Below are 21,765 nucleotides of genomic sequence, written 5' to 3'. Positions count from 1 at the left end.
GCGATTCTCTCGAGCACTTCAGGCAGCTGCCTTGGGGGTCACTAACAGGCATAGGCCTGTTACAGTCAGCCCGGGGCTTCAAACCCAGAGACCAGGGCATGCCCCGCCTGGACCCTAACTTACTAATTACAGTGCTTAACAGATACTTCACTAACTAACTACAGTAAACAAAACTATTTACAGCTCTAATACACAAAGTGAAGAAGGAAACCGCTGACCACTTGCAGGGCAAGGGAGAGAGGTGCTCTGGGGCAGCAAGAAGGAACTGAAAGGGCGTAGGGCTGGCAGCGCCTTATATACTGATGCATGAGTGCAGGACTCCAGAGGGCACCACAACCGGCCCTACAGATACTGCTAAGGCAAATGTGCATGTGGGGGCGCACACACCTAGAATTGAATAGATATGAGCAAACACTCGAGGAAGAATTCTTATTTTTCATAGTTAATTTTCCTCCTTTACAGCTAGTCTGGGGAAAAAAACAAAACAAATGTTTTTCTGACTCCAGAAAAAGGTCAAAAGCATTGTATCTGTTGAGGATAATGGACCCTTATTATAGTCCCATGGACCAGTTAATGTCATTACAACATACAAAGCTTTTCCAACAGATTATATTTTGGATTGTAAGATTTCACTACAGAAGGTCTTCTGGGGGACCGTACTTCCATTAGGTTTTATTTTTTTGAAACTGCAGCTATCATGAATTTGCTCCCAGGCTCCTCATTGAGTCTTTAACTCAGGGAAATTACATATTAAAAACTGGCTGTACTCTAACATTACACTCTTACAAAATGACAGAAGGCACTTTGTCCTTATCTCATTCTACAATAGTGCCTCATCTCACATGCTGAAATACTCAGCCACAACAAATTGAGTTAAGGAATGACAATAATACCTGTACTATTAGTAAATATCTTATTTAGGGCTGTCAATTAGTCACAGTTAACTCATACAATTAACTAAAAAAATATTTGAGATTAAAAAATTAATCGCAATTAATCGCAGTTTTAATCGCACTGTTAAACAATAGAATACTAATTGAAATTTATTAAATATTTGTGGATGCTGTTCTGCATTTTCAAATATATTCATTTCAATTACAACACAGAATACAAACTGTACAGTGATCACTTTATATTATTTTTATTACAAATATTTGCACTGTAAAAATGATAAAATAGTATTTTTCAATTCAGCTCATGCAAGTACTGTAATGCAATCTATCATGGAAGTGTAACTTATAAATGTAGATTTTTTTTGGTTACATAACTGCACTCAAAAACAAAACAATGTAAAACTTTAGAGTCTACAATTCCACTCAGTCCTACTTCTTGTTCAGCCAAATTGCTAAGACAAACAAGTTTGTTTACATTTAAAGAGATAATGCTGCCCACTTCTTATCTACAATGTCACCTGAAAGTGAGAACAGGCTTTTGCATGGCACTTTTGTAGCCAGCATTGCAAGGTATTTACGTGCCAGATATGTTAAACATTCATAGGCCCCTTCATGCTTCAGCCACCATTCCAGAGGACATGCTTCTATGGTGATGATGCTCGTTAAAAAAAAAATACATTAATACATTTGTGACTGAACTCCTTGGGGGAGAATTGTATGTCTCTGACTCTATTTTACCTGCATTCTGCCATATATTTCATGTTATAGCAGTCGCAGATGATGACCCCCCACATGTTGTTCGATTTAAGAACACTTTCGCTGCAGATTTAACAAAACGCAAAAAAGGTACCAACGTGAGATTTCTAAAGATACCTTGGGTTGAGTGCTGTAGAGCTTTAAAAATCTGAAGTGCCTTCCAAAATCTGAGAGGGATGGGGTGTGGAGCATGCTTTCAGAAGTCTTAAAAGAGTAACACTCCGATGTGGAGACTATAGAACCCGAACTACCAAAAAGAAAATCAACCTTTTGTTGGTGGCATCCGACTCAGATGATGAAAATGAACATACGTCGGGGTCTGCACTGCTTTGGATTATCATCAAGCAGAACCCATCATCAGCATGGATGCATGTCCTCTGAATGGTGGTCAAAGAATGAAGGGACATATGAATCTTTAGTGCATCTGGCATGTAAATATCTTGTAACATCAGCTACCACAGTGCCAGCCGAATGCCTGTTTTTACTTTCAGGTGACACTAAACAAGAGGCGGGCAGCATTATCTCCTGCAAATGTAAACAAATTTGTTTGTCTGAGCGATTGGCTGAACAAGAACTAGAACTGAGTGGACCTCTAGGCGCTAAAGTTTTACATTGTTTTATTTTTGAATGCAGTGTTTTTTGTACATAATTCTATATTTGTAATTTCAACATTCATGATAAAGAGATTGCACTACAGTACTTGTATTAGCTGAACTGAAAAATACTATTTATTTTGGTTTTTACAGTGCAAATATTTGTAATAAAAAATATAAAGCAAGTGCTGTACACTTTGTACTGTGTTGTAACTGAAATCAATATATTTTAAAATGTAGAAAACATCCAAAAATATTTAAATAAATGGTATTCTATTATTGTTTAATAGCTCGATTAATCTTGATTAATTTTTTAAAATCACTTGATAGCCCTAATCTTAAATCCTAGAAAGTACGCTCCCTGAGGGAGGTCCTGCTTCCGTGCTAATTGTCTGCACAATGCCTACCACAATGGAGCCCTAATCCATGTTTGGGATTCTTAGAAATTGCCATAACAATAATGAATAAGAAATAATTAGCATTTATATGTTTTGACTGCAAAGTTCAAAGCACTATAAATAACTAATTATATTAATTGCTGGGCAGTTGAAGAGCACAATTAAGGTGTAAGAGGAAAGACAGGGGTCCTGGAAGAACAACCGCTTTGCTCATTTAGATGCAAGGGAGCAGGGCAAGTGTTCCCCCTCTCCCTTGGGTCCTCCTTCACCAGGATTAGCAAGGGGAGGAAAAGAGGGCATCAGTTCATAATCAATTGAACTGTTATGATTCATAGACAGTTTCACAGCTGACATCCCAACAGAACAGCAAAATAAGCCATTACAGTACACCCATTGCTGTCATTAATGGCTGTAAGAGACAATGCAACTCATCAAATGTGCACACAGCCCCCATATACTTTTATCATAAGTAGAACTCATCATCCAACATTTATAGCAGAAGTTATTCTGGAACACACACTGAATAATACACATTAGATGCGTTTCAACATTAAATTACCTGCCCTCTTGATCTGACCCCTTCTCCCCCAACTAGCAGAAGAAACCAAACTCCTTAATGAGGATGAATATTTTACTAAGCTTCAATTTTTAAAACTGAACACTACTTTACAGTTAGAATGGCCTTAAACCTCTCTCTCCCACAACTTATTTGAATCTGCTCCAAACTTTTTGATTACTCAGTATTTAAGAACCACAACATAACCATTTTGCACCACTGTTGAGCAAAATAATTAGCGTTTACCTCTCAGAAACCAAATCTTAGCCTGATGTACTTTTAAATGAGTGAGACAGAGACCTAAAATAAGGTTTATAAATAAAACAGCAGGTGTAAAGTTTAATGTAAGTGGGGCTACTCTAGCTTCATGAAAGGGGAACATAAAAAGGCACATCTGATTGGGCTGCAGTGAAGGAATTTCTCAAAGTGAATTTCTCAAAGGAAATTCTATTTTAAGCTACCAGCACTAGTTTGCAATGGTTACTGGTGAGACTTTGGCAAAAGTGGCTGACATTACCATTAGTAAAGCCCAGGAGTTATATTGTGACTAACAGCATCCTGCATTTGGGGGAGGGGCGAGGGGGATGTGGGGGACAACAGGAAGGGATCGCATCAGCTGGAAGGACTGTGGCTAACTCTGTGAGGAATGCTCTGGTGGTGCTAGGGAAACTCTCATCAGAGGTGGGGCTGAGGGCACCCTTTAATAGGATGCAGAACCACTATTACAAGCTCAGTACCACTCCCCAATGTAGAAAGGGCATGGAGTTTAGAGTTGCTGTGGGCAGTAGATTCTTCCACTCCTGTTTAGGGAAAGCACAGAGTGGGATTATGGCTGTCTCTAGAACAGGAATGCAAGGGAGCTGAAGAACCTTCCATTCCCTGTGGATCTGAGCATGTCCAACCATGATCTAACCCCATATTGCTTTCACCATTGCATTACAGGCCTTCACAAAAGCAAAATAAAAAACATGGGAGGAGGGGATACTTTTTCTTTGCATTTTCCATTCACTGCAGTGACAAAGAAACAGTCTTATGGCCAAATCTGAGCAGCGCTGAGCACCAGCACTACTGACTGACTTCAGTGAGAGTTCCTGGAGCACAGCACCTCTCAGAATTAGGCCCTTAACATGCACTATAGTGGCCAGGAATCTAGCATTAACTCAGGACCTCAGGGGACTGTTGAAACAAGCCATGTTTTGCAAGATACTAATTTGCTTTCTCAAAAATGTGTAAAATGCATTTTCTCTGATGCAATGCTTCAAAGACACACAAAGTGTGTAGGAGAGATAAAGGAAGTGTTTTAATAGGGTTCAGTAGAGTTTGGGAAACAGAATACAACAGTGAGCAAATAGCTGACTTCTTTGGCAGGGATAAGAGATAAAAAGCCCTCAACATTTTTTTTTGTGGACATTAAAAACAAAGCTTTACAAAGACACTATTGAACACGAGAGCTTTCAAGTGTTTATGGATGTTTTTGCTCTTGCTTAGCTAATACTGAAAACAAATTTGTTACATATTATAAACACAAGCTCCCTGCAACATCCCACTGCTAGGAACAATAGCATATACAAAATGCTGGCAGAACCAAAGCGATTCAATCTTGTGTGAATAGAGAATGCATCGACACTCAATAGGAAGAGAGGTCAGCAAATACATGTATTAATTGCTGTAAAGCGCTCACAGATGTCTGAGGTACCTCCAGCTGTATAATCTTTTCTAGGGAGCCTTCACAGCATTGGAAGAGAGACCATAATTCTCTCTCTCCGTCCCCAACCCTTCGTACTTCTCTCCATGGCTGGTCCAGTCTCCATGCCTTTCCTGCATGTCAACAGAGTGTCTTTTCTATGGGGCATGGGGGAAGGCATTCCAATAAGGCAACCGAGCCTCACCCCTCGATACTGGAAAGCCATCCCCAAAGGGTGCTCTCACTGGGTGAATTTAAGTGGGTCAATCTGGTCAGGCTCAGGAGGCAATGCCTGATGTGTGTGTCTCAATATTTTATATGGTTATATTTGATCTATTTAAAGATATTTTAATTGATGCTGGTTATATTTTAATTGCCTGTGAATTAAAGCAGGGAGGTGCTGGGTATTAACATGTTCATTTCTTGTGGGCAAGTACAATGTAAGGTTGGCGTTCCCCTGATCAGGAGGAGTCACTGCCTAGAAAATTGCACAGATTCCTGATCTGGAGGCAGGGGCGGCTCTAGGATTTCCGCCGCCCCAAGCATGGCGGCACTCTGCGGGGGGCGCTCTAGCGGTCGCCGGTCTGGCGGCTCCGGTGGACCTCCCGCAGACGTGCCTGTGGAGGGTCCGCTGGCCCCGCGGCTCCAGTGGACCTCCCGCAGGCATGCCTGTGGATGCTCCACCGGAGCCGCGGGACCAGCGGCCCCTCCGCAGGCACGTCTGCGGGAGGTCTACTGGAGTCGCGGTCCCAGTGGACCTTCCGCAGGCATGCCTGCGGGAGGTCTGCTGGAGCCGCCTGCCGCCCTCCCGCTGGGACGCCGCCCCAAGCGCACGCTTGGCGCGCTGGGGTCTAGAGCCGGCCCTGCTGGGAGGTCAGTGGTGCGGTGAAGGAGCCAATCCTGCAGCTCCTATTTTCCCCCAACTCTCACTAAATTCAATCACCGGCACCCAGAATTCCAGGGGCTACATTTACTGCTGGTATAAGTGAGCATAACTCTATTTACATCAACAGAGAATCTCCATTTCTTCTAGACACAAATGAAGATCCTGTTTGAAGCAATGTGCTTTTCTTAAAGTAGGCACATTGAATATTTAGAGTAGAGTGAATATTTTTTCTTTTTTAAACACAAGATGACTATGATTTCATTTGGCCTCCATTTTATCACTCGCTATGTATATTAAACAGTTTCAAAGAACAGGATTACACAGCCATCACATCTTGGGAAACGTTCTTATCAGAGTTAAGCTTCATTTTTTGGGGTCAATATTCTGCGTATGACTTATTTGCAAATAAGCTTCAGTCTCATATCTATACTGCTGTGCGTTAAGTTTCCAGAGAATGACAAGGAGAAAGACACAATGGGGGGTGGGGGAGGGGAGGGAAGAGGGAGACAGATTTCATTATACTTAACACTTACAGCAGCAAGTAGGAAATGTGCTGTTGATTTGTTCCATAACATCTGTTAGATCTGTGCTTGTATCATGAGGTGGGCCTAACAAGTCATCTGCAGATATGAAAACAAGATGAGCAATGAATTTAATAAGGAAAAAAAAAAAGACAGTAGATTCTGAAAGTCATTCTCATCTAACCTACCGGCTAAATGGATTTTTATATTTAAACTGAAACCCCCTACTTGAAGCATTTGTAATGTAATGTGCAGGAATTGCTCATTAATAATTGCCAGGCTTAGGAGGGGAGGTGGAAGTTCAATTATCAATTAACGACTAATCTCATTTTTCTATTATTAAGGCTTAGCCACTGTTCCTGAGATTTAATCAAAGGAAATTGCTCACATGAAGCAGAATGTAAGAACTTACTGATAAAATAAATAAATTATTCTCTCATCTTGTTAAGCGTATTTGGCAGCTGCACATTTGATATTCTGCTCTATTTTCAAACAATTTGTCATGTCATTTCCAAACCAAACAAATCTGAGATTTTTCAAAAAACATTTAACTTCCAGATAGTCTTTGTTCAATATGCATCAGCAAGCCCATCAGTGCAAATGTTTTTCAGGCCATTTGCTTGCTTGTTTCTTAAAGGGCTTGTTAAATTCAGCCAATGAAATGATTAGGGAAATCTGTTTGCTTCACTTTTGGCAGTGTTATTACAAAGCATCATATATAAATCTATCAATTCATGAAAACAGCATGACAAAAGTTCCATATCACATTTACATTTTTATGCCAATACTGAGAGAAAATGCCTTAGTATGAAAAACAAAAATCAATATATTTTTTTAAATTGTTTCCATTGCATTGGAATCAGATTATCCATAGTTCAATGATTTGCACACAAGGAGTGGTGGTTTCTCCCCTCTTAGCAAAGATGTAATCACTGAGGCCTTGAGTCAAGAGTTTAACCCCATTAAGGGCTTTAAGCTCGTGCTTAAGTTCAACTGAAGTCAATGTGAATTTGAATTAAGTGTTGTCCTAGTACGGATGGATTTAAGCATGTGCTTCAGTGCTGTCCTGAACTGGACCCATAGTCCTGTAGTAGTATAGCTCCATTACTTTTACGAAACACTATGTAGTACTACATCTATATAATATTATGGTAATTAAAATGTACATCAACTGTTAAAATACATGAATAAAGTAAGTTGATGGAACAAAGTATGATGCATTAGTCTTGTTTTTTAGTGTTTATCTGCAAAGGTTTTCCCAGTCATTGGTGCAAATTACTGAGGTTCCAATAGAGTAAGGTTTAAAATACCCATTTAGGGTAAGATTCACCCCTGTGCAGAGGGCCTGCATAACTTAAGTCCCACTGAAGTCCTAACAAATAAAAGTCTTTTTTCATCTTTTTTCATCAGAATGTCACTATGAGACAAAGAGGTTTATTATGCCCAGAATTGCATTTAGACCCAGGGAATGATACTACTTGCTGTCTTTAAAGAAAGAGTGCTTTGCAGCCGATCCATATAAAGTGAGATGCACACCACTGCTATAGGTTCCTTCAGTCCGACGGGATTTAATTCTTCCCTCGGTGCATTAAGGGATTGTGTCAGTAATTCCCCTTCCCAGAAGGGACAGGAAACCAAGTAGTATAGACTGTCATCCATTACTGATAAAAAACCAAGTTCTCTTTCCCCAAATCACTCTATATTTTTCTTCTTATGATGCCCAGTTCTGAAAACTCTTACTGTCAATTGCAGTGAGCTTTGCACCCAGCAGTGTTAGCTACAAATTTATAATGGGACTGATATGGCTACTTTAGGCACATATCAGTAAAACTGATTCCAACCATTTGTAGACAAACATGGCATAATATTTGACCAAAGTACTAACCCGTCTGATGAAACTGTGAGCTGGCGTCCTGATCAAGTGAGTAGCTGTGAGCAGAATACTGGGGTGAAGCACAGGAAGAGACTCCATTAACTCTGGAATCCGATTCAGGCTGAAAGAGGTTTAAGAAACAAAAATTCCATCATTATAGTAATGTAGAAATTTATGTAAATTACAGATACCAAGTTGCATGTGTGTGTGTACGTTGCTCCCTTTTTAATCATTGTCATCCATTTTTCTTGCTTTTCTCTTCTCATGTTATTTCTTGTTTCCTTTTAATTCTCCTCCACTCATCTCTGTTCAAATGTGGATTGATCTTAGGAAGATAATAGCTTCTAGGAAAATAATTTATAAAAAAGATTTGACTTTTCAATGTTGTCATAATCAGCCTCCAATTAGTTCCCTCACATTAAGGCAGTGTTTGGCTGTGCATGTGTTCCATAGAGAAACAATCTCCATTACACAAAACAATTCACTCTTCTTGCCCAAACCCGTAGGTCAGGCCAGGAAGGGATAATATGAAAGGATCTTACAAAGGGGTTTGGGTCTTCCATTAGACTATCCTGGAAACCTTAGGAGAGGTTAACTCCTAACTGCTCAGTCTCGTATAACTTTATAAAATTCTCCCTATACACCATGTCAAACACACACTAGTTTTCAATAAGAATTATGTCCAAATGAAGTTTCAAACTTCAGCTGCTTGTTATAGCCTGTTCTAAAATGCATGGAGTGTGCATTTTAAAAAATGTGTGTGTGTGTAGATATGAATATAGCTGAACGGCTTAGTAATAGCGACCATAATGTAATTAAATGTAACCTCTCTGTAGGGGGAGAAATACCATAGAAATTCAAATCAATAGCATTTAACATCAAAAAGGGGAATCACTCAAAAATGAGAAACAAGCTAAATGGAAATTAAAAGGATCAGTCACAAGAATGAAAGGCCTGCAAGTTGCAGGGAAACATTTTTAAATCATCATCATAGAGGCTCAAACTAAAGATATATTCCAAATTAAAAATACAACAACATTAGGAGGACCAAAAAGATGCCTCCATGGCTAAACAGAAGAGTAAAAGAAGCAGTTAGAGACAAAAAGGCATCCTTTAAAATTGGAAGTCATATCCTAGGAAAATAGGAAGAAGCATAAATCTCTGGCAAGTGTAAAAGTATATTTAGATAGGCCAAAAAAGAATTTGAAGAGCAACTAGCAAAAGACAAAAACTAACAGCAAAAATGTTTTGAAGTACTTCAGAAGCAGGGAGCCTGCCAAGCAATCCGTGGTGGCACTGGACAACTGAGGTGCCAAAGGAGCACTAAAGGAAGACAAGACCATTTGGAGAAGTTAAATGAAGTCTTTGCATCGGTCTTCAATGCAGAGGCTGTAGGGGAGATTTCCCATACCTGAGCCATTCTTTTTAGAGGACAAATCTGAAGAACTGTCCCAGACTGAGGGGTCAACATAGGTGGTCTTGGAACAAATTGATACATTAAACAGTAATAAATCACCAGCACCAGATGATATTCACCCAAGAGTTCTGAAGGAACTCAAATATGAAATTGCACAACTAACAACTGTGGTATGTAACCTATCGCTTAAAATAGGCCTCTGTATCAGATGCCTCATGCAACTGTCTTCCCTCCAGAGGGAGTTGGCAGGGTTTAGAGGCTAGGACGTGGATAAGAAACACTCTCTTCTTCCCTTGTCAGCTGCTGTTGCTTTTCCACCCACTGGTGGGAAAGACAAGGAGCCACAGGAAACCTCAGCCAGGCATCAACTTCCTTCTCCTGCACCCACCTCAGCTGTCTCTGCTAGGTACATTCTTACTCCACTATTAAAGAATGAGGGAAGCTAGCTCTCTGCTTTTAGCAAAAAGAGGGGGAGCTGTACTCTACCCCTGCTCCTCCTTATGGTCTAATCCTGTGCCCAGTGAAGTAACTGGCAAGCTCCCATTGACTTTAATAGTGCAGAATCAGGCTCTGAATGAAACCTCTGTTCAGTAGATTAGTCAAGTAGGAAAGAATCACCACAGATTTGTAATGTCCCTAGTAATAGGGTCTTGTTTTTGTGTGGCATGGAACCTGTAGTTTCTAAAGGAGATGAAGAAAGAAAAGAAAATAGCCTTTTTATTTCTCTTCTTTACAATTAGCATGTTAGTGTCAAAACTGTCACATGCCAGTTCTGTTTCACCTCCATGTTTGGCACTATAATCAGACAGACAGACAAACATGACAATGTTGTGTGACAGCTACCAATCCTTTGGGCTTGCTAAAATAAAAACAGCACGCTCACCTCTGAATTGTGGCCTGGGATATATGTGAGTGATGCATATTTCTGCTACATTTGTTCCCCAAAGAATTTCCTTCAACACTCTCAAATACAGATCAGACTGTTATGGCAGGACGGTTTTTAAGTTTCATTAGTTTTCTCCCCACACATCTGTGTGTAGAGATACTCACTCTGCATCTACTGGAGAAAAAAGTACCAGTGCTTTCATTGACAGGTTATTAACCCAAACAGCGATCACGAGGCTACCCGCTGTAACTAGGCAGCTGAGTGAGAAAAGACAGTCTTGCAGCTGACAGAAGACAGGAACAAACAGATCATGAGAACTGCCAGTGATGGCAAAAAAAATTACTGTAAATAGGACAGTCTATTTTCAGACTAATACTAGTGATTATTATAAAGAAACATTTATAATAGTCAGCTAACCATCCATCTCATCAGTGGTGAAAAATGATCTCTTAAATCATATATTTTAAAAACAGATTTCTTTAAGGAAGTCAATAAAATTAAAGGAAAAGCAATAAATAAATTTTATTTGGACTTTCAAAAAGCTTTGATAAAATCCCTCACAAGAAAACAAAGAAGGGACTGCGTTGAAGGTAAAGGTTTGTCATGGATTAGAAACTGGCTAAGAGACAGAAAAAGTAGGAATAAATGGTCAGTATGGAAGAAGATTAATAGTGGGGTGTCCCAAGAATCCACACTAGGACCAGTGGTGATAATCAATGCATTAATGATCTTTCACATAAAACAAAGCAAAGTAATGTGCCCTTGAAAGTACAACTGGAATTATTCATAAACACTGATGTGTTCTAAGTGAATCATCGAGGAAAAAGACCAAGATGTCATTGTAGACAACTCACTAAAAACCACCTGTTTAGTGTGTAGTAGTGGGTAAAAAACCAAAGAAGATATTAGGCGTTTGTTTAGAAAGGCATACCAAAACTATGGAAAATCTAAACCAGTGGTACACCCTCACTTTGAATATGGCACTCAGTTCTGACCACCCCACCTCAAGAAGGGTAAGAGCAGAAAGAGAAATGGTTTGGAAAAGGGCAGCCACGATGATTAGAAGCATCAAAAGACTCCCATATGAAGACAAGGGAATTTAGATCTATTTAGGTCAGAGAAGAGGTGACATGATAGATGAGTTTAAAATAATGAACTGTAGAGTGAAGGTGAATTGTGCTCTTCCATTTACCCAGTCAGAAAGACCCAGGGAGGACACAATAAAATTAAAAGGCAAACCTGCTACAAGTAATTTTTTTTGTTGTTGCACGACACAGAATTCACCTTAACTGCCAAATGATATTATTGAGAAAAAGAGCTTATGAGGATTCCAAAAGGATTACACAATTATATGAATAAGAAGAATATCCACAGTTATATTGGACAGAATAAAGAGTCTTAAGGAATGTAAACCCTCATACTTTATGATGCAGGCTAATTACTAACTATCTGCAATTCAATAGAAATTTCCCTGATAAGCATGTTACTGCACAACCATCTATAAAGGAAATTTAAAAAAATCTTCCCCTGAAACACCAGGTAATGGCCACTGTCATCTCAAGATACTGGAATAGATGGATCACTGATAGTTAATGGTTACTCACCTTCTCGTAACTGTTGTTCTTCGAGATGTGTTGCTCATATCCATTCCAATTAGATGTGCGTGCCATGTGCACAGTCGTCTGAAAGTTTTTCCCCTAGCAGCACCCATCGGGTCAGCTGTGGAGCCCCCTGGAGTGGCACCTCTCTGGCACTCAATATATGACCCTGCCGACCTGGCGCTTCCTCAGTTCTTTCTTGCAGGCTACTCCAACAGAGGGGAAGGCGGGTGGGTCTGGAATGGATATGAGCAACACATCTCCAAGAACAACAGAAGTTGAGTAACCGTTTCTTCATCAAGTGCTTGCTCATATCAATTTCAGTTAGGTGACTCCCAAGCCCTACCGAGGAGGTGGGGTTGTAATTATGGAACGACAGACTGGAGCACTGCTCTGCCAAAGGCTGCATCGTCTCTAGCATGCTGGGTTATGGCATAATGAGTGGCAAATGTGTGCAACGAGGACCACGTTGCCGCCCTGCAAATTTCTTGAATTGGCACAATGCAGAACTCCCACAGCTGAAGGGCTTCCTAACAGAGGGGGAGAAGAATGGGTGTCACCCTGTTTGTTTATGCAAAACATTGCAGTTGTGTTGTCTGTCATGACTCCTGCACATTGACCACTCAAGTGGACCTGGAAGGTCTGTCACGCTAATTGAACCACTCTCAGCTCCTTGATGTTGATGTGGAGTGAGAGCTCATCTTGAGACCAGAAGCCCTGCGTCTGAAGGTCCCCCGGGTGAGGGTCCCACCCCAGCCCCGACATGTCCATTATCAGGGACATGTCTTGTTGGTTGAGCCACCAGCCCATGGATTGGAGGACGTGACCTGGAAGAGTGACCACAGAGTCCAGACTGTCGCATCCCGGGCGGTATGCTGATGCAAGCCAAATCTGGAGAGTCTGAGATGCATCCTGGCATGTTGCACCATGTATGTCATGTGACTGAGTAGTCTCAGGCAGGCTCTTGCTGTGGTGGTAGGGTACTGTTGGAAACCTTGAATGGAGTCTGAGAGTAAGAAAATGGGTCTCCGGCAGGAATGCTTTGGCACAACCCGAGTCCAGCACTGCCCTGATAAACTCTACCCTTGGAGTTGATATCAGCATCGACTTGCTCTCATTGAGAAGGTGGCCCAACCTGATGAACGTGGGCCTCACGATACATATCTGCGCTTCTACCTGGTCCCTGGAGTGCCCCCCGAGCAGCCAGTTGCTGAGTTACGGATACACCTGCACCTGCCTACGATGAAGGAAGGTGGCAACAACTGATATGCACTTGGTGAATACCTGAGGGGCTGTGGACAGGCCGAAGGGGAGAAGCATAAACTGGAAGTGGTTGTTATTGACCACAAACCTGAGGTATCATCTGTGAGCAGGACGCATGGCTATATGAAACTGCGTGTCCTGGAGATCGAAGGCAGCGAACCAGTCTCCTGGATCCAGAGAGGGGATGATCGAGTTCAGGGAGACAATGCAGAACTCCAGCTTCACCATGAATCTGTTGAGACCCCACAGATCTAGAATGGGTCTGAGACCCCCTTTGGGCTTTGGGGATTGGGAAATAACAGGAGTAGAATCCCTCTGTCCCTTAGCTCCTGAGGAACCTCCTCCACTGCCCCTGCGGCGAGGAGCACCTGCATCTTCTGGATAAGGAGCTGATCGTGAGAAGGGTCGCTGAAGATGGATGGGGAAGGGAGGGGAGAAGCAAAATTGGAGAACCGTGTGAAGAACCCAGCGGTCTGATGTTATTTGGGAGCAAGCACAGTACAAGTGGGATAGATGGTTCAGAAAACACAGAGTTGAGGATCTGGTTCATATAGTCTGACATACTGTCCCTGGGCGCACCTTCAAAAGGCCTGCTTGGAGCCCAAAGAGGTGCACACCTGGCCCTGAATGGACGAGAGCTGGGATGGCTTCCGCCTGCCATTCCTACCATGCTTCCTAGAAAAATCCTGTCTAGGACAAGGTTGGTAGGGACGTTGAGGGGGCTGTGGTTTAAAATATTTCCTCTGAGTAACCGGGGTGTGCACCCACAGCGACTTCAGCGTAGCCCTTGAGTCTTTTAGGCTATGCAGCCTGGAGTCAGTTTGTGCCTCAAATAATCCCGCCCCATCAAAGGGCAGGTCCTGGAGAGTCTGCTGAAGCTTGGACGGCAGACCCGAGGCCTGCAGCTATGAGCGCCTCCTCATGTCTATGCTGGAGGACAAGGTGCACGCTGCTGAGTCTGCAGCGTCCAGTGAGGCCTGTAAAGAGGTCCATGCCATCGCCTTGCCCTCCTCAACAATAGTCCGAAACTCCTTTCTGGACGCCGAGAAAGAGAACTAGATAAATTCATGGAGGTTAAGGCCATTAATGGCTATTAGCCAGGATGGGTAAAGAATGGTGTCCCTAGTCTCTGTTTGTCAGAGGGTGGAGATGGATGGCAGGAGAGAGATCACTTGATCATTATCTGTTAGGTTTACTCCCTCTGGCACCTGGCATTGGCCACTGTCGGTAGACAGGATACTGGGCTGGATAGACCTTTGGTCTGACCCAGTATGGCTGTTATTATGAGGGTGACAGCTCCCTAAATTTTAGTATGGAGTTCCAGGAGTTGAAGCTGTACCTGCTCAGGATGCCTACTGATTAGCAATCCTAGTGCTGTAAGCCCCTGGTGGAATAGACCTACCTGCCGAAAAGGTTGAGATCTTGACCGGTGCCAAGAACAGGACCTCTGTCAAGACGGGGATTGGTGCCGGGATGGTGAGCGGTGCCACGAGACCAACCGGTGCCGCGAGTTCAAGCAGCATGGTAAGATGGATCGGTGCCACGACTCAGAGTGGTACCTCCTTGTCGATACTGGCGAGCGGTGCCTTGGAGATGCAGGCGGACACAACATCGCCAGCTTGCCTTGGGATGGTGCTGCCTTTAGTGGCGCTGGAGGCTTGTCGTGGAGGGTCAGGGACCATGGTGCCATCACGGCAATGAGATCCCTCGCGGCCTCAAAGGTGTCTGGTAGCCCCACCTCTTCCATCACATGGCTTGAGAAGTCCAATGGCACCGGACTCAACAGTCCCGCCAATGTTGACGGTGCTGACTTCAAAGCTCTCAGTGCCAGGTGCTCCTCTCTGGGACACGCCCCATTGGCCAGCTCTGAAGGAGTGGGTCTCGAAGGCGGACATCTGCTCCTACCCTGCTTCCACGGCGCCAGGGAATGGGACCGGTGCCAGACAGTTCCCACTGACTTTGGCACTGGAGAGTGGCGGTGCCACTGGTCTCTGTGCCCAGCATCTTTCCATGGTGCTGCTTCTGCCACGGAAGCTGGAGCACTATGCACCAATTAACTTTGTGCTGGGTCTTGCTGCGCCGAGGTGGATTGTAGTCTCAGCGCCGCCTCCATAAGGAGCTGCTTTAAATGGAAGTCCTGCTCCTTTTTTGTTCTAGGGCGAAACCCTTTACAAATCCTGCACCTATTGGCTTGGTGCGCCTCCCCCAGACACTTTAGACAAGCGTCGTGGGGGTCGTCCAGTGGCTTGGGCTTACTGCAGGACTTGCAGGGTTTCAGCCCTTGGGACTGAGGCTTGCCCAGAGTCCCCAAGGGGAGATAAACAGTCGGGGTGGAGGGGAAAACCCCATTCCCAACAGCTAAACTCTAACACCAATAACTAACTAGAACTACAACTAACACTAAAACTACAGTATCAGAGGGGTAGCCGTGTTAGTCTGGATCTGTAAAAGCAGCAGAGAGTCCTGTGGCACCTTATAGACTAACAGACGTATTGGAGCATGAGCTTTCGTGGGTGAATATCCACTTCGTCGGATGCATGTAGTGGAAATATCCAGGGGCAGGTATACATATATGCAAGCAAGAAGCAGGCTAGAGATAACGAGGTTCATTCAGTCAGGGAGGATGAGGCCCTCTTCTAGCAGTTGAGGTGTGAAAACCAAGGGAGGAGAAATTGCTTTTGTAGTTGGCTAGCCATTCAACAGTCTTTGTTTAATCCTGAGCTGATGGTGTCAAATTTGCAGATGAACTGGAGCTCAGCAGTTTATCTTTGAAGTCTGGTTCTGAAGTTTTTTTGCTGCAGGATGGCTACCTTTAAATCTGCTATTGTGTGTCCAGGGAGGTTGAAGTGTTCTCCTACAGGTTTTTGTATATTGCCATTCCTAATATCTGATTTGTGTCTATTTATCCTTTTCCGTAGGGACTGTCTGGTTTGGCCAATGTACATAGCAGAGGGGCATTGCTGGCATATGATGGTGTACATTACAGCAAACTGAAAGGCTAGGAGAATGAGAGGAGAACTTGCTAAGCAAGCCACCACAGTTTCAATGACCATCACTGGCAGCAAGAAGTAACTGAAGCAGCGCCGGGTTGGCATGGTCATATATTGAGTGCCATAGAGGCACCACTGCAAGGGGCTCCACAGCTGACCTGATGGGTGCTGCTAGGGGGAAAAACCTTCTGATGACAGTGCACACAGTGTGCACAAACCTAACTGGAATCGATATGAGCAATCACTCGAAGAAGAACCACTGTATCAATTCCCATTTTCCTATCTAAATATTTAAGCCGCTTGAGTCTTGGTGAAAAATGCCCAAATAATAGCAACAGCGAATGAAGCTGTAACAGTAAATGGAGTTTACCCACTTCTCAGTTGGGGAATATGCACTGTCCAGCTTGGAATACCAAAAAGTTAAGTTTACCCACTTTTTTTTTACCACTACACCACTGAACTGAAGTCCTCTGCTAGCAGAATAGATACACCACTGTGGCAGGTGCATCCTAATACTGTTCTGCCAGGACTACCTGCAGAGATGAGAGAGTTCAGTCTTTGGAACTGTTCATTTCTTGACCTTTCTTCTAGGACTGCCAACAAGGGTACGAATTAGTGCTTAGGTGCTCACAATAGAATAGAATAGAATAGAATGCCAAGTGTGATGTCTGTTTTATCTGATGTGGCCAACTGGTTCATTTGGAATGGGACTAAGACCACTCACTAGGCCCACCTAGGCCAGGGAATATTTGTCACATCGAACTAGGATTGATCTGAACTGGTGATCTAGAAGGGAAAGGTGATGTATCGTCTCTGCAAATTTCTTAAGTCTCCAGATCCAAAACAGTGCAATCAAAACAATGCTTAAAAGCTTTTACAGCTTTTTCTGTACCTAGACAAGACTTGCAATCTATAGAAGCTGTGTGTGCACATTTCAAGAATCAAAAAACCCACCCCATAGTTATTGGCACTTTCAAGAAAGTGGTAGGTTTCTGTATTGCAACATTCAGTTGTAGCTACACCATCATTTTACTGCACATACCAGATGTATATATGTGCTACTCAAAAGAGCTAGTGAAGGAATTGTCTAGTTTTCCCCACTTTCCTTAGGAATGAATTTCTTCACTGCCTGTGAAACAAATCTCTTGGTCCTCTCTATCATTGTAATTCTGAGCAATGGTGCAGTGCCCAACTTTAACAGCCAGACCAAGCATCGGGGAAAGGAGTGATAAGGATAAGAGAGAGAAGGGCTAGGCAGGTGTATTGTGTGGCTAGGGCCCACTGGCTGGAGGGGGAGAGGGATATTTTTTCCTCACTTTTTATTTGTTTTGAGAAAATTGCTGCACTTATTTTTGTTATTTAAGTAGTTCTGAAACATTCATAGATGTCAAAAGTGCCTTGAGCTCTTGGAAAGACATTGTAAATCGATCAATCAAGCCAGCCAGCCATATTATTAGCATGTTGAACATGCCGGATTATTATGTGGTTATTGGCAGGAGGGTGCCAAAACTGGCAGTTTTAGGGACAGAAAATGTTTTATTTGCCTCATGTGACAGGCTTCATCGATGGGGGATTTTTGAAGCATCATTTTGCTTCAAGTTTTGTTTTTTGCTATAGCGAATATATTTATAACTGAAGGTAGAAAAATATACGCCCTTTTCCAACCTATCAATAAAACTGAAGGCAACAGAGTAAGATAATTAAGGGAGAAATGTCCACAAAACATTCAATGCATTTGCATTTAATGCAAAAAAATTCAACGCTGACATGAATGCCACCTCACAAGCATGAGAGTTGCGGAAGGGCACTGCTACTTATTGTACCTGCTCAAGCAGCTGTCGTAGCCGGTGAAGCTGAGACTCCAGCTGTTTATTGTGATCTTCCAATATTTGCATTCTGGCCTCCAAACGACCTTTGTGCTGCCTTAGAAGTTTGGCCTCAGCAATGAGCTCAGCATCTTCAGAAGTGTGCTGGGGAGATACAATGGAGTCTGGAGGGGAGGCAAGAGGGTTTATTCCTCTCCGAAGATGCTGTTCCTTTAGCTGCTCATATTCCACCTGGAGGCTCCTAATACAATTATAAAGAGAAAAAGGAGATTACATTTTATGACAGCATACATGACAACATAATTTAATATAGTTCCCCTAATTCAGTGAATCTTTTCATTATCTATATCTGTGGAGCCTAACTACCCTACACCAAGATAAAGTTTATGCTCCAAGTGTTTGATAAATTAGACAGCTGCAGCACAAACAAGTAGGAGTGAAATTGCTACTTTGTTAGACTGTCTGATCACAGGCCCAACAACTTAACTTACAAAGGGCCATTGTGAAGAGCTAACGCTCTGATCCAGTTTTCACCAGAAACTGACTCCAGTGCCCATTTTAGGCCCTTTTCTCATTTTGTCCAAACAACGATTATGCAGTATGGTGCATGATTAAAACACAGTTAATGAAATGCCAGTTCAGATGCTGCACGGGAAGATGACAAAACCTTTGCTCTTCCTCGAGGTCGGCAATGATGCGCTCCAACTCTCCCCGTTCTTCCTTTTCCACTGACTTCAGGATTTGTGCAGGACTCTGCGGTTGACTCACAGGTGATTCTCCTCCCAGAGTTTGACAGTACTGCTGGATGAGGGCATGTTCATCCTCTCTAGAGTAACAAAGCAACACAGATGGAAATAGCTCATGTAAATGTACTTGATACTACTGGAATATAAATTAGCCAATGATCTAACAGCTTTGCTAAGTATATCTTTTTAAAAAAGGCTTGCACAGAGGTAAGTTAGTCTCCAAGAGTTTGGGACAGAGCTGTCAGTTATGTGTGGGTGAACTATACATATCAATATTTGTTCTGACTTGCTCCTGGCATAAATATCCTGCAGGATTAAAAAATCCACATGAAAAAGAAAGATGTTCTGTATTAGTGTAAGGCCAGTTTATTTTAAATGCACACACACAGCACAATGGCTGGTGATACCTCTAAAAGAAACCAAAAATCCAAGAAGCTGAAATGGTGTAAGTCAGTAATGACTGATTTCAAGTACTTTTTTTTTTGGTTTAAAAAAAAAAAATCAGCTACTACCTGGTGTGTTTTGCAGCAGCTGTGCATTTTCAGAACAAACACCTGACATTTAGTGTACTTTGAGAGATGGGAGAGAAAATGCTAGACATTCATTTTACATGCTCAATACACCTAGTAAAAATTATACATGGGAATGTTCACAGATATCTTAGCATGGTCATAGGTTTAACAAAATCAGAGATACAGAAAGATCAGTGTGCTTAGCAAAGTGGATTGCTTGTGACATTAAAGAGGAAACATGTTCTGCTTATAAAAACTTCACGGAATCTTTTATAAGTATAACACACAGGTTACAAGTTGGTCTTTCTGCCCATTTCTTAAGATTGTGGTTCTCACATAGGCAACATGCTTAGGTTCTTTGAGGGAAGTAGCTAGATTCTTCTGGCCAGAGCAGAAATTATCTTGTGGTAGGAAGTATCGAGGACCTGAGGGATCCAGTAATGGCTATTACTGTTCAGCTGAACCTGCTTTTCTAGACACATCATCCTTTCCCACCCCTTTCTGAGTCTATTAAATGATCCTGCCTTTTCTCCCTAACAATCTTCAGATGGATAGGAGGTAGAAGATACAGTCTCTAAATTCATTCTCTTCTTTAAAGAGAAACTGCTGAATCACAACAGCTGGAATGCTAGAGAACATTCTTGATAAATTCCAATCTTTACGCATCTGCTTACAAACAAAAGCTGCAATACTTTATTCTGTACAGCATCTGTCAGACAAACTGTACCCCAAAATGCTCTAGAATTAAAGAATGAATAATCACATAGGAAGAAACACATTAACAGTTACAGATATGTTGTGAGATAACATTTGGCAAAGTCAAAGTGAGTGAAAGGGAGAGATGGAAAGAAAATTCTAGATGGGAACTAATCACAGAGGAGAGAGTTCCTGCACCAGATGTTCTGAGAATGTGGGAGGGTACAGTGCTAGATGTGGAATAGGGAGAAGAAAAAGAAGGGACAGGGAACAAGAGAGGACAAGACTTTTGAGGTAGGCTGGATCTAATCTGACAGTGGATGGAAAGAGGGCTGTTTTGACACTAGGCGTGAAAGCCTAGCCCATTGAAGTCAATGAGTACTTTGCCACTTCAGTGGGGCCTAGGATTTCACGCTAGGAGGATAGTTTGGAATCAGCAGAGGGTGTTCTTTGTTTGCTTGTTTTGGTGTTCTTCCATGAGAATGGGAGTGATACGGCTAACTTCTTTGTACATGGGAGAAGATGGGCAGCAGCAAAAAGATATGACGACAGTTGTGTGTGAAAATAAAAACCAATTCCTTAAAAAAATAATCCATACTTCTAAAAGATAAAAAGATAAACCATAAACTATTTAGTATTGAATTTATAGCCATCTCCTGTTATCCATGTCTCCAACATTCTTTAGTTTAAAGGTTGCATTTTGGAAATTTATTAGGAATAATAAATTCTCTGCTTTTTTTTATTGAAACAGTTAAAATTCACCCAGCATAACTCTACAGCTGGGAGTATTCTTATGCTAACATCTGTCTTAGGCTATTACACAAAAACCTCTGCAAAATGTTCCTAGTATTGATCTCTGCCTTCCCAAAGAGGGAAGTCCTTGTCCCACTCAGACACCTATTTTGAAATAAACTTACTGGAAGTCTTTTCATGAAACAATAAAAATACTAATTGGAGTTAAAACAGATATTTGCTGTTCTGAGGAACTTGGAAGTTTTCTTTTCTTAAAAATGAACATACAACTTTGTTGGGTTTAATTTAGATAAACAGTAGCATCCTGATACACAAACTATTTCTCATCTATAACGTTTATCTCTTGTTCTGACTTTTTCGTCAACGAACTAACCAATAACTCCTTGATCCAATCAATGGTGCAATGAACTTAACCAAAAGTAACCTGAGCCAGTGCCCTATAATGGACAGACTTAACATGACAACTGGTTATATGGAAAATATTTATTTTTGAAATCAAATGTAATGGAACATTTGAAGAGGCCTTTTTTTATAGAATATGGCAAATAAACACCACACTTACTTATGTAACATCATTCATCCCAGAATATTCAAATGTACAGTCACATTTTAATGATTTGAAAAAATAGCTGCTTAAAAGCAGACTGCTTTGATGAGAGACAAACTACAGTTGTGGTGGTTGGTAATCAAGAGGAGTTAAACACTCATATATACGAATTACAAGCCACCTTTATGGATAGCAATAACTTCTCAAAGATACATTAAGCCATCATCATGAAAGGCATCCTCTATTCTTACCAATGCATTTTGGTAATGTATATAAGTGCTAATGAGAATTGCGAACATAAATTGAGTGTGTATGTATGTTAAATCTTTTTCAACTGGGTACACTGCTGAGGCAAGGGCGTTTCTTGATAG

At 41.9% G+C, this 21,765-nt stretch overlaps 1 protein-coding gene across 3 annotated transcripts in view; it reads right to left on the bottom strand.

Annotated features, from left to right (window-relative positions):
• The window catches only part of UTRN (utrophin), a 577,733-nt gene that overhangs the window by 5,818 nt on the left and 550,150 nt on the right, over positions 1-21,765 (bottom strand). For all 3 annotated transcript variants that reach the window (XM_045009515.1, XM_045009516.1, XM_045009517.1), the window contains 4 exons: positions 18,808-18,966; positions 18,138-18,381; positions 8,173-8,281; positions 6,300-6,386 (listed from right to left, as the gene is read on the bottom strand). In XM_045009515.1, the coding sequence (XP_044865450.1) occupies positions 6,300-6,386; positions 8,173-8,281; positions 18,138-18,381; positions 18,808-18,966 (599 nt within the window). The remainder of the gene's footprint in view (positions 1-6,299; positions 6,387-8,172; positions 8,282-18,137; positions 18,382-18,807; positions 18,967-21,765) is intronic.

Source organism: Mauremys mutica, chromosome 3 (assembly GCF_020497125.1).
Source record: "Mauremys mutica isolate MM-2020 ecotype Southern chromosome 3, ASM2049712v1, whole genome shotgun sequence".
Taxonomy (NCBI): Eukaryota; Metazoa; Chordata; order Testudines; family Geoemydidae; genus Mauremys; species Mauremys mutica.
This window is presented reverse-complemented; position numbering and strand designations above follow the sequence as displayed.